This window comes from Giraffa tippelskirchi, chromosome 2 (genome assembly GCF_054371585.1).
Source record: "Giraffa tippelskirchi isolate mGirTip1 chromosome 2, T2T-mGirTip1v1.2.pri, whole genome shotgun sequence".
NCBI lineage: Eukaryota > Metazoa > Chordata > Mammalia > Artiodactyla > Giraffidae > Giraffa > Giraffa tippelskirchi.
Window position 1 is genome coordinate 101,856,706 of NC_137276.1, and position 12,448 is coordinate 101,869,153.

General features: G+C 38.3%; 1 protein-coding gene across 5 annotated transcripts in view; it reads left to right on the top strand.

Annotated features, from left to right (window-relative positions):
* The window catches only part of ACAD11 (acyl-CoA dehydrogenase family member 11), a 136,742-nt gene that overhangs the window by 16,353 nt on the left and 107,941 nt on the right, over nt 1–12,448 (top strand). For 3 of the 5 annotated variants that reach the window (XR_014076719.1, XM_081569835.1, XM_081569833.1), the window contains exons 2-4: nt 6,730–6,829; nt 8,855–8,980; nt 10,428–10,589. Coding sequence is in view for 3 of the 5 variants with exons in the window: in XM_081569835.1 (XP_081425961.1) it covers nt 6,730–6,829; nt 8,855–8,980; nt 10,428–10,589 (388 nt within the window). In the remaining 2 variants the exon portion in view is untranslated. The remainder of the gene's footprint in view (nt 1–6,729; nt 6,830–8,854; nt 8,981–10,427; nt 10,590–12,448) is intronic. The other 2 variants (XR_014076718.1, XM_081569834.1) reach the window with 1 other exon arrangement.

Consider the following 12,448-nt stretch of genomic DNA (forward strand, 5'->3'; position numbering starts at 1 on the left):
ACTCCTGTCCACTGAGTCGATGATGCCACCCAACCATCTCATCCTCTATCGCCCCTTCTCCTCTTGCCCTCAGTCTTTCCCAGCATCAGGGTCTTTTCCAGTGAGTCAGCTCTTCGCATCAGGTGGCCAAAGTATTGGAGCATCAGCTTCACCACCAGTCATTCTAATGAATATTCAGGGTTGATTTCCTTTAAGATTGACTGGTTTGATCTACTTGCTGTCCAAGGGACTGTCAAGAGTCTTCTCCAGCATCACAGTTTGAACACAAAAAGAAGTTCTTCAGCACTCAACCTTCTTTATAGTCCAGCTCTTACATCCATACATGTAAGAGCTGTATGGGAAAACCATAGCTTTGGCTATATGGAGCTTTGTTGGCAAAGTGATGCCTCTGCTTTTTAATACACTGTCTAGGTTTGTCATAGCTATTCTTTCAAGGAGCAAGTGTCTTTTAATTTCGTGGCTGCAGTCACCATCTGCATTGCTTTTAGAGCCCAAGAAAATGAAATCTGACCCTGTTTCCATTGTTTCCATATCTATTTGCCATGAAGTGATAGGATTGGATGCCATGATCTTCCTTTTTGAATGTTTAATTTAAGTGAACTTTTTCACTCTTCTTTCACCTTCATCAAGAGGCTCTTTAGTTCCTCTTTGCTTTCTGCCATTAGAGTGGTATCATTGCTTATGTGAGGTTGTTCATATTTCTCCCAGCAATTTTGATTCCAGCTTGAGTGGAATCATCCAGCCCAGCATTTCACATGATGTACACTGCATGTAAGTTAAATAAGCAGAATGACAATATACAGCCTTGATGTACTCCTTTCCCAATATCAAACCAGTTCATTGTTCCATGTCCAGTTCTAACTGTTGCTTCTTCTCCTGCATAAAGATTTCTCAGGAGACAGGTAATGTGGTTTGGTATTCCCACCTTTTAAAGAATATTCCATAGTTTGTTGAGATCCACACAGTCAAAGGCTTTAGTGTAGTCAATGAAGCAGAAGTAGATGTTTTTTGAAATTTCTTTGCTTCTTCTATGATCCAGCGTATGTTGGCAACTTGATCCCTGGCTCCTCTGCCTTTTCTAAATCCAGTTTGTACAAGTGGAAGTTCTCGGTTCACATACTGTTGAAACCTAGCTTGAAGGATTTTGAGCATAATCTTGCTAATGTGAAAAGAGTGCAATTATACGATAATTTGAACATTCTTTGGCATTGCCTTTCTTTGGGATTGGGATGAAAACTGACCTTTTCCAGTCTTGTGGCCACTGTTGAGTTTTCCAAATTTGCTGGCATATGTAGTGCAGCACTTTCACAGCATCATCTTTTAGGATTAGAAATAGCTCAGCTGAAATTCCATCACCTCCACTAGCTTTGTTTATAATAATACTTCCCATGGCCCACTTGACTTCACACCCCAGGGTGTCTGGCTCTAGGTGAATGACCACACCATCATGGTTATCTGAGTCATTAAGAACTTTTTTAATACAGTTCTATGTATCCTTGCCACATTTTTTTAATCTCTTCTGCTTTTGTTAGGTCCTTGCCATTTTTGTCCTTTATTGCGCCCATCTTTGGTATCTCCAGTTTTCTTAAAGAGATCTCTAGTCTTTCCCATTTTATTGTTTTCCTCTATTTGCATTGTTCACTTAAGAATGCTTTCTTATCTCTCCTTGCTGTTCTCTGGAACTCTGCATTCATTTGGGTCTGTCTTTCCCTTTCTCCTTTGCCTTTCGCTATTCTTCATTTCTCAGGTATTTGTAAGGCCTCCTCAGACAACCACTTTGCCTTCTTGCATTTCTTTTTCTTGGGGATGATTTTGGTCACCACCTCCCGTACAATGTTATGAACCTCCATCTACAGTTCTTTAGGTACTCTGTCTACCAGATCTAGTCCCTTGCATCTATTTATCACCTCCACTGTATAATCATAAGGGATTTGATTTAGGTCATACCTGAATGGCCTAGTGGTTTTCCCTACTTTCTTCAATGTAAGTCTGAATTTTGCCGCAAGGGGTTCATGATCTGAGCCACAGTCAGCTCAAGGTCTTGTTTTTGCTAACTGTGTAGAACTTCTCCATTTTGACTGCAAAGAATGTAGTCATTCTGATTTTGATATTGACCATCTGGAGATGTTCATATGTAGAGTAATCTCTTGTGTTGTCGGAAGAGGGTATTTGGTATGACCAGTGCATTCTCTTGGCAAAATTCTGTTAGCCTTTGCCCTTCTTCATTTTGTATTCCAAGGCCAAACTTGCCTGTTATTCCAGGTATCTCTTGACTTGCTACTTTTGCACTCCAGGCCCCTATGATGAAAAGGACAAATGTCTATAATTTTAATATGTTAAACAGTTATAATTTAACTAATATGTTAATTGTAAATAGTATATTAAGAAGCTCAAATAATGATTTTTGAAACTGTCACTGAACCAACTTCCTACAAATCAGAGTCCTTCAAACTTCATGACTCTGTGGAATGTGCTATATTGTGTTTTGTTCAAGTTGGTTGATTTTTGCAGTCATGGATCCAGAAAAGGCACCTCTGGAGAGATGAGCCACCACTTCCAGGGAATGCCCAGCAAAGCACCTATCATGATGCCTGTTTTCTGGTACACTATGGTGGAGTTTTGGACCCTCTCCAGCTCTTTCTGCTGATGTTAAATTCTTCCTTCTCAGTAATCTGATTCTTGGCCAGCCATTTGTTGCTTCCATTGCAGTTGTCAAGAATCTTCTGACTTCCTTCAATTCTGCCTTGACATCTCTTCTACCATGGCCTTATTGTTGAATACACAGGGTTGGAGCAAGTTTTTTGGGGATATTTTGCCTCTTCTTATCTCCAGCTTTGTATTTTTAAGTCTTTTGAACTATATACTCAATATTTCCTATGTTTAAACACCATGATATTAGTCTTTTAGTCTTCTCTTTTCTCAATCTCTAATCCACAGCAAATACATTTGAGGAGCTATTGGCATCAGTATCAAAAGTTACTACTTCAAAGAATGCAGTAGCAGTGCCTGTGAGTTCAGTTGCCAAGCTGGTTGTTATCCTGCATCATTGCTCACTCAATTCCATATACCTCAATGAGCATACCAACCTGATTATAAGAGTAGATGTGAAGGTCTAAGTCCACTTGGTATTAATTGCTTGCTGTGGTGCACTTGGTCAGAATAGTCATGACTCCACAAGTGGTTTCAAAATCAAAAAAAAAAGGAGTGATACCAAAGAACAGTAAATTCTAAATAACTTCAAATTTATCTCCAGACAAGAGACAAGATGGCTGCCTTCAGTTCAGTCGCTCAGTCGTGTCCGACTCTTCGCGACCGCATGGACCACAGCACGCCAGGCCTCCCTGTCCATCACCAACTCCTAGAGTTTACTCAAACTCATCTCCATTGAGTCAGTGATACCATCCAACCATCTCATCCTCTGTCATCCACTTCTCCTCCCGCCTTCAGTCTTTCCCAGCATCAGGGTCTTTTCAAGTGAGTCAGCTCTTTGCATGAGGTGGCCAAAGTATTGGAGTTTCAGCTTCAACATCAGTCCTTCCAAAGAACACTCAGGACTGATTTCCTTTAGGATGCCTACATAGCTGCAAACATATGTGACCTTTAACAGGATTGATGCTTTTTAAAAATTTCTTGCTATTGAAAAAAATCTTGTAAGAATATCTTAGTTTTGGAAGCTTGGAGACGCAGATAGAGCCACCTACTAGGATTACGGCATGAATCTGAGGCCAGCATGTTGTGAGAAAAGTGTTAAAAAAAAAAAACAAAAAACTTTTCTCCTGTTCTATAGACAAATTAACTTTCTAGCTCTGTTACTCTGGAAACCTGCTAAGGTGGAGTGTCAGCTGTGTTTCCAGGCAAGAGCACTTATGGTGAAAGTAACATCTATTTGATAAACTGCATCTGAACTAGAAGGCCTGTGAATGTATCTGGTCAGATATTTTAGGCTTAACTTGAGTATCTGGTCAGATATTTTAGGCTTAACTTGGGACTTTTCTAAGTTTAGTCAGTTCTTAAAATTGGTCATGTCTCTTGCTAGAGGACTGCTAGAGGACTGGAGATGATGGAGCCATCATGGTGTGGAGCCAGGATGGCACCCACACTCATCCATTGTGGTCTCATCCCTTCACCAGAGGGACACAGGAGTGCTGCATGGACCTACTGTAAGGACCTTACTAAAGAAACTCATCTGATGCTACCCCACTGGCATACTATTATCTCCTGTCTTCCTGTGCTTCTAAGTAAAACGAATGCTAAGAGTCTTTGAGATTTCTTGTCTAGTCAAATGAGTCTACCAAATGAGTGTTCCTAACTGAACACTTAAATGCAAAGATTCCATCTTTGTAATTAAGGTTTGACAAATCAAAAGTGTCACATGTTTGGTTATAAATCAACTCATTTCTTTTAGTATCAAGTGTCTTGTTCAAGTCCTAAAGAATAGTTATGACTTTTGGCTTATTGATGATTCTTATCATATTGACACCATCAGTGGATTCCATACTATATGGAGGCCTGATGGTTAGAGTGGTTAAATGTAGCCAGTACTTTGTTCATAGTACACAGTGTTGGTGATGGTCTTCCCATGCTGGGATTTTGCTTTTTTTTTCCTTTTTGTCTTTGTTAGAACCATGGACGGTAGATAATTTGCTCAAAGGAGATGCTTTTAGTTTGGTGGAGTTTTGTTTGTTTGTGTGTTTGTCTGTTTAGATAAAATTCATGCAATGTTAAACTTAAAATTTTAACTATTTTAAGCATATAATTTAGTGGTTTTTATTAATTCACAATATTATGCAGTCATCACCACTGTCTAATTCCAGGAAATTTCTATCACCCTAAGAAACCCTTATCTCACAATTCCCCCTTCTGCCCATCCCCTGGAAACCAATAATCCACTTTCTATCACTATGGATTTACATATTCTGAACATTTTGTAGAAATGGAATCATATAATATGTGACCTTTGGTGACTGTTTTTTTTTTCACTTAACATAATGTTTTCAGAGCCAATCCATGTTTTAGCATGTATCCGAACTCCATTCCTTTTATGGCTAATATTCCATTATATGAATATATCATATTTTGTTTATCCATTCATCTGTTGGTGGACATTTGAATTGTTTCTACTTTTTGGTTGTTGAGAATAGAGCTGCTATGAATATTCATGTACAATTTTTTGTTTGAATGTGTTTTCAGTTCTCTTGGATATATATGTTGGAGTGAAATTGCTGAGTCATATGGTAACTATATATTTAATAAAAAGCTTTTAGTTTTCCTTTTATATTTCACCTTGGTCATTTACCATCACAAAACGCCAGTGCTTCATATATGACTGCGTTATCAGAAATGCATCCAAGCGGACATTTGGCATTAAAAAATGTCTTTTTAAGGTTCATTGCAACTTGACTCTTTGGAACATCACAGATAAATTGTCGCATGTCAAGATAAACAACACAGGGGAGCTTCCCTGGTGGCTCAGTGGTAAAGAATCCACCTGCCAATGCAGGAGACATGCGTTTGATCCCTGACCTAGGAAGATCCCACATGCCACAGAGTAACTAAGCCCGTAAGCCACAACTACTGAGCCTGGTCTCTAAAGCCCGGGAACCACCACTGCCAATTGCACTGCAACTACTGAAGACTGTGGGCCTAGAGCCTGTGCTCTGCGACAAGAGAAGCCACCTCAACGAGAAGCGCATGCACCACGACTAGAGGGTAGCCCCCACTCTCCACAGCTAGAAAAAAGCTCCCACAGTAATGAAAACCCAGCACAGCCAAAAATAAATGAATTTATATTTTAAAAAGATTAACAATACAGCTTGATATGGTCCCGTTTGCTGACACTGTGGCAATGATCTTCACTTTCCTATGCTTAAAGGCGCTCACCCAGGATTAGATGGTGCTTTTTAATATGATTGCTGGAGAGGATGGGTCATGCTTATCTGAGTACGACGTAGACACTGGAAGTGCTGCTGCATTCAATCTGCTTTTGTCCTTTGCAGATAGAGGCTGGAAGCCTGGGGTAAAACTTCAGAGAAAAATGTTTTTTAACTTTCTCTTATTACCTATTACCTCAGGCATTAATTCTTCTGCATTTTTAGTTCAAGGCCTCTCTTTCATGCTATTGAATTCTTTAAAAGTTGGGTAAATGAAGGTATATATTAAATAATTTTGGCAGCTGGAGTGTATTTTCCCATGTGAGAATTTCTGTCGACAGAGTAGAGAAAGTCAGTGCCCTGGTGTCTGTGAGTCACCTGGGGCACTATTGTACTTCCTGGTCCAAATATCCACTCTAGGACCTTGTTTATCAGAATTCCCATTTCAGAGAGCTGTACTTGGAGTTCTCTCTCCAATCGCAGATGAGGGAACAGCTGTTCCAGCATCCTTTAATTAATTTTCTGACAGATCCCCTACAATCTCTTCTCCCAGCCTTTCTTTACTTAGATCTAGACGTTTTTCTAGGGATACTTGTGATAAAACTCATGATTTGCAGGCAGGAAGTAAGACCTTCTCTTCTAGCAGTGTAGATTATAGATTTTCCAGCTGCCACTGTGTTACTGTCTGCTATATATAATCCAAAAATGGATGTTCTCAGCTGCTGGTAGCACCCCTCGTGGCTTTCTAGCATGGAAGTCGATTTATTTTCATTCTGTGTTTTCTTCTGAAATTTCAGCAGAATGTGGGGAAAAAGAAAAATATATCTTTGTTATTGACCTTTTCTCTATTTTTATCTAGATCAGGACAGTCCAATCCAACCTTTCATCTCCAGAAAGGCTTTCAAGCATATGTACTCAGAAAAAAACCACCTGGTTTACTTCTTCCGAAAGCACATAAGGTATGGTATACAAATGCAATGTTAAATTCCTTGTTAACTAATAAATGCATTTTATACACACAAAACAATTTAAATTGCTTTTAAAAGTACTCTCACAATTGTTAAATATAGAGAATGCATTTTATTTCTTAGATGAAAATTTCATTTGAATTGTATTCCCCCCACCCTTTTTGTTTTCATCACGAATTTGAGTTTGAAATCTAAGGCTGTGTTTAAGCTGGTAATCTTGAGCACTATCCAGTCCTCTTGTGGATTTGATTCCTTTGTATCAAATCCTTTTGTTAGCTAGAAATACAGTCATCTGGTGAATATTTTCAGAGCTGCTCATTTATAGATGTTTTGTACTTTGATTAAATTATGTTTTAAAAGACACAACAATATCTACTCAGTAAATAATATATTTGATGTAATAATCCTCTGATATTTTGGTGATAAAAATAAATATTTGAATAATCACAATATGCTGTAAATATTAGATAATGAGAATTATAAAAGATTTTTGTTAAAAACTGATTCTTTTCAGAAAACATATTATCTATGGATTTTTAGAGAAAAGAACATTAAAATCCTGATGCATATTTTGGATATTATTATAATCATGTGTAACAGATTATACATGCTTCCCAACCCCAACTGACAGGAGATGGGCCACTGGAAGGTGGGTTTAATATCACAGTAATGGAAAATGCAGATTCTGACTATGATAGTACCGGAAAATGAAGGGACCTGGATGCTTAAGATCGAAAAAGTTCAGTAACTTTTATTAAGCCTCAGCAAGGCATGGGTGAAAGAGAATCCCCACCTGTAGGGAAAGATTTATGCCCCAGTAAACAGCTGGATTTGTCTCTCTTCTTGATAACACCCTCGATATCTAGAAGACATCAGAACATAACATAATGCTTTCAGCCCAAGGATCTAAAGTACTTTTGTTTCAACTCCTTTCATTTTTCCCAGATCTGCATTGAAAAAAAGCAATATTCCCACACTGACATCTACTTTATGACCAGCCTCCACCACCCCATGCCACACCTATTTCACAGCACCAGGAAGCTTCTTTCTATAGCTATTGGCATCTCTGACTACTCTCACCTTGGTTATGGGTTTAGTCATTTCCCTGCTCTAGTTATTGCAGCAGTGGCTGCTTTATCCCTCTGGGCAAAGTGAACTGCATGGTTTCTTCTGCCTAGAAGTGATCAGCCACCACCGCCTGAGTCTGGGGAAGGGGACTTGACAGGCAGATGAGTTGGCATCAGTGTTCTGCTATAAGGTGTGTCCCTGGGTTCTGAGTGATAAAAGTATACATCTGTCCTGGTTGAGGAAAGCTTTTTCTTCCCCTGTCTTATCTGAGCTTCTGTGTCAGTACCAAGTTGCTTCTCATTGTGTTCTTACCCAGTAGTTATCTTGAGCTCCATGGCAGCCCTGGGTACCAGGAAGAATCCCCACACCACTGCCTTGAAAACAAGTACCTCCATTGATCTCCAGACGGAGTGGGTACATTTCCTTTATACGAGCACTCACAGGCCTCTCCCAGTACCCTGTAGTTGACTGTGCCCAGAGCGTTGAAATAGAGACTTGCCTGAAGAGGGATTGGTGGTGGGGAGCAAGAGCAAGAGTGAGTCAGCAAGCAGGGACTGATAAGAAAGAAAGGGTGTGTGTTTTTTTTTTTAATGATATCTCCAAAATATTATGGTCAGAAACTGTCACCTTCATATTATCAGTCAGATTAAGCCCCATGCATAAGCCTGTCCTTTTAGCCTAATTAGCAATTTTTGTTGTTGTTGTTTTTGTTTTAGTAGCTGAGTTCTATCTGACTCTTTTACAAGTGCCAGCCTAATTTATAATTGTAATAATCACACTAAAACTACTTTTATGGACAATACTAAGGAAATTATTATCCTCTGGGTTATATTGTTTGTTATATTTGTTGATACTGTTTTAAAATTAATTTATAGCCTTAATGTTAGCTTACAAGTAATTATTAAATTTCTGTATTTCTGATTTTTAATTATCTATCATCTTATTTAGATTGATAGAGAATTTAAAGTCCAGAAAGCCTTGTTTTCAATTGGATTCCCTGTTCCCAAACCTTTATTGTACTGCAGTGATCCATCTGTCATTGGAACAGAATTTTATGTGATGGAACATGTACAGGTAAATTAACACTTAATTGTACTTTGTTGCTTTTATTTTCGGAGAAGGCAATGGCAACCCACTCCAGTACTCTTGCCTGGAAAATCCCATGGATGGAGGAGCCTGGCGGGCTGCAGTCCATGGGGTTGCACGGAGTCGGACACGACTGAAGCGACTTAGCAGCAGCAGCAGCTTTTATTTTTAGTTGTGAAATTACAGGTTAATAAATGATAGTTTATCAGTCAACATTTCAGGTAGTTTGCTTTGCAAGGGCTTAAACTTTTTTCTTTTTATTAAAGAATAGGAATGTATCCTCTCATTTCCGGAGGCTAGAAGTTTGAAACCAAGTTGTCAGCAGGATTGGTTCTTTATGGAAGTTTTTATTTTTGTTTTGCTTTTTTAAATTATTTTTTATTGAGATATAGTTAATGTACAATATTATATGTTACAGATGTATTACATAGTGATTCACAATTTTTAAAGGTTATACTCCACTTATTTTAAAATACTGGCTGTATTCCCTGTGTTGTAATAAACTTTCATTTTAATTTGAGAACACAATTTGAGTGAGATGAATTAGGAACAGATTTACTAATTACAGCATATTGGCCTATTCTTCCTCTGCTGCTGCTGCTGCTAAGTTGCTTCAGTCGTGTCCGGCTCTGTGCGACCCCGTAGACGGCAGCCCACCAGGCTCCACCGTCCCTGGGATTCTCCAGGCAAGAACACTGGAGTGGGTTGCCATTTCCTTCTCCAGTGCATGAAAGGGAAAAGTGAAAGTGAAGTTGCTCAGTCGTGTCCGACTCTTAGCGACCCCATGGACCGTAGCCTACCCGACTCCTCTGTCCATGAGATTCTCCAGGCAAGAGTACTGGAGTGGGGTGCTATTGCCTTCTCCAATTCTTCCTCTAGGTGTCAGTAAAGAGACATATAATGGCAATAACTAAACTGTCCAGATAGTAGAGGAAAAAGAAACTACTCCAAATAAAAAACCAATCCATTAATAACAATAAATCCAAATTGTTTTAAGATTTTTTATTTGGTAAAATGTTACTTGAGAGTAGTTTTTGTCCTTTAAGTTAATCTTGGTGTATCCTTGTATTTCCCCTGTAGCATATATGTGTTGGTTGCTCAGTTGTGTCCAACTGTTTTCAACTTCATGGATTGTAACCCACCAGGCTCCTCTGTGCATGGGATTCTCCAGATAAGAATACTGGAGGGAATTGCCATTTTCTTCTACAGGGGATCTTCCTGACCCAGGGATCAAACCTGGGTCTCCTGCATTGCAGGCAGATGCTTTACCATCTGAGCCACCAGGGAAGCCCTGGCACATTCTACAAAGAATTGGTTTTGGTTGCAAAACTGTACCTAATCTTTTTTGTAGGAAACAGAATATGATGACACAGCAAATAACTGGTATGAAAAGATTTATTTTGTTTTAAATTATGTGTTGTAATTGCTTCCATAGGGCCGAATCTTTTGTGATTTCACAATTTCTGGAGTTAGCCCAGCAGAACGTTCAGCCATATATGTGGCCACGATAGAAACCTTGGCTCAGTTACATTCCTTGAGTATACAGTCATTGCAGCTGGAAGGATATGGTAGAGGTGTTGGGTATTGCAAAAGACAGGTAAGGCATCACACAAATAATTTCTTTTCTCAAGTTCTTGGAAACAAAATATACATTTTTAATTAAAATAAAAACCTATTATTTTATACTTTTCTGAAATCTGGCTACAACTTTGAACCTTCAGATTGACTTATTTTAAACATAAAATAATTTTATATTTTTTAGATCAGCATAAGCTTCTATAACTGACAGCATGTATATAAATGCAAATTTAAAGCTATTTCTATCTCTTCACTTAATTTACCAATACATTTTCTATACAATTTTCCCTTTTTAAATTAGTTTAACAAACATTTGTTAAGCATGTGTTTAATAAACAAATATTTATTAAGCATATAAGTATGTTTAATATATGCTAAGTACTGTGTTAAATTTCAAGAAAATAGAAATCAATTCTTCCCCTAAAGGAATTTAACATTTTTGAGATACCTCTACATGAAACTCATTTACATGAAACTTGAAAATGATTTAAAAGAGTATGTAATCTGGTAGTAAATTATTTGTTACTTATCATGAGAGCTGTTCTATTCAGAGGGTAGATACAAGTATGCCCTTGCTCAAGTTGGGGAAAGCTTCCTATGAAAGATATGTCTTGTACTGTATATTTAAGGAAAAATAAAATGTAGAGTGATAGGGAAAAGATGATGAGCATTTCACATCAAAGGAACAGCGAGACCAGATAAGTATGGGGCTGTTTCCCTTAGTACATATGTCTTTTTCAGGGGGCAGAAGGAAGAGAGACAGGAACTAAGGTTGAAAGAATATTCGCTATATACCAGGTCCCATGCTAGATGAGTTATAGACCCAATGTTTTTTAATCTTTGTAACAACTCTATTACATAGATATTAAAACCCTCATTTTGCAGATGAGGCAACTGAGGCTTGCAGGTATTAAGTAATGTACAAATAAGTGGCTTAAGCATAATTTAAACCCAGCTCTCTGTGATTCCAAAGATGAAGGTCTTTACTGTACTAAATTGAACAGAGATACCTTAGAAAGTAGAGAGAGAGATAAGTAGGTAAATATTATTTCAATTGGTGGAGGACTTTGAGAATAGGTTGACTTAATTGCATTCAATTCTAAGAAAAATAGGAAAAAACTTTGTATTTTTCATGTCTGTAATACATTTCAAAGATTCTTTAGAAGATTCTATGGGTAATTAAGAAAAAAAGAAGATTAAAATGAGAAATAAAAATCTCCCTTCTTTTTCTAATCCCCGTATTACATTTTTCAGAGACTACTTGTTTCATGTGACCCTTTCAGAAATTTTCTATTTTTTTTCATATGTAGGTATATGTGTTTGTTCTTTTTTTTCCTTATACAAAATATTGCCATATAAAGGCTAGAACCTACATCTCTTGATTCCTATTGTTGTTGTTCAGTTGCGAGTCGTGTCCGACTCTTTGCGACCGCATGAACTGCAGCACACCAAGCCTCCCTGTCCCTCACCATCACCTGAAGTTTGCCCAAGTTCACATCCATTGCACTGATGATGCCATCCAGCCATCTCATTCTCTGACACCCTCTTCTCCTTCTGCCCTCAGTCTTTGCCAGCATCAGGGACTTTTCCAATGAGTCAGCTGTTTGCACCAGATGACCAAAATACTAGAGCTTCAGCTTCAGCATCAATTCTGCCAACAAGTATTCAGGGTTGATTTCTCTTAAGATTGACTGGTTTGATCTCCCTGCTATCCAAGGGACTTTCAAGAGTGTTCCTCCAGCACCACAGTTCGAAGGCACCAATTCTTTGGCATTCTGCCTTTTCTTTACAGTCCAGCTCTCAAAACCATACATGACCACTGGGAAGAACCTAGCCTTGATTATACAGACCTTTGTTGGTAGAGTAATGTCTCTGCTT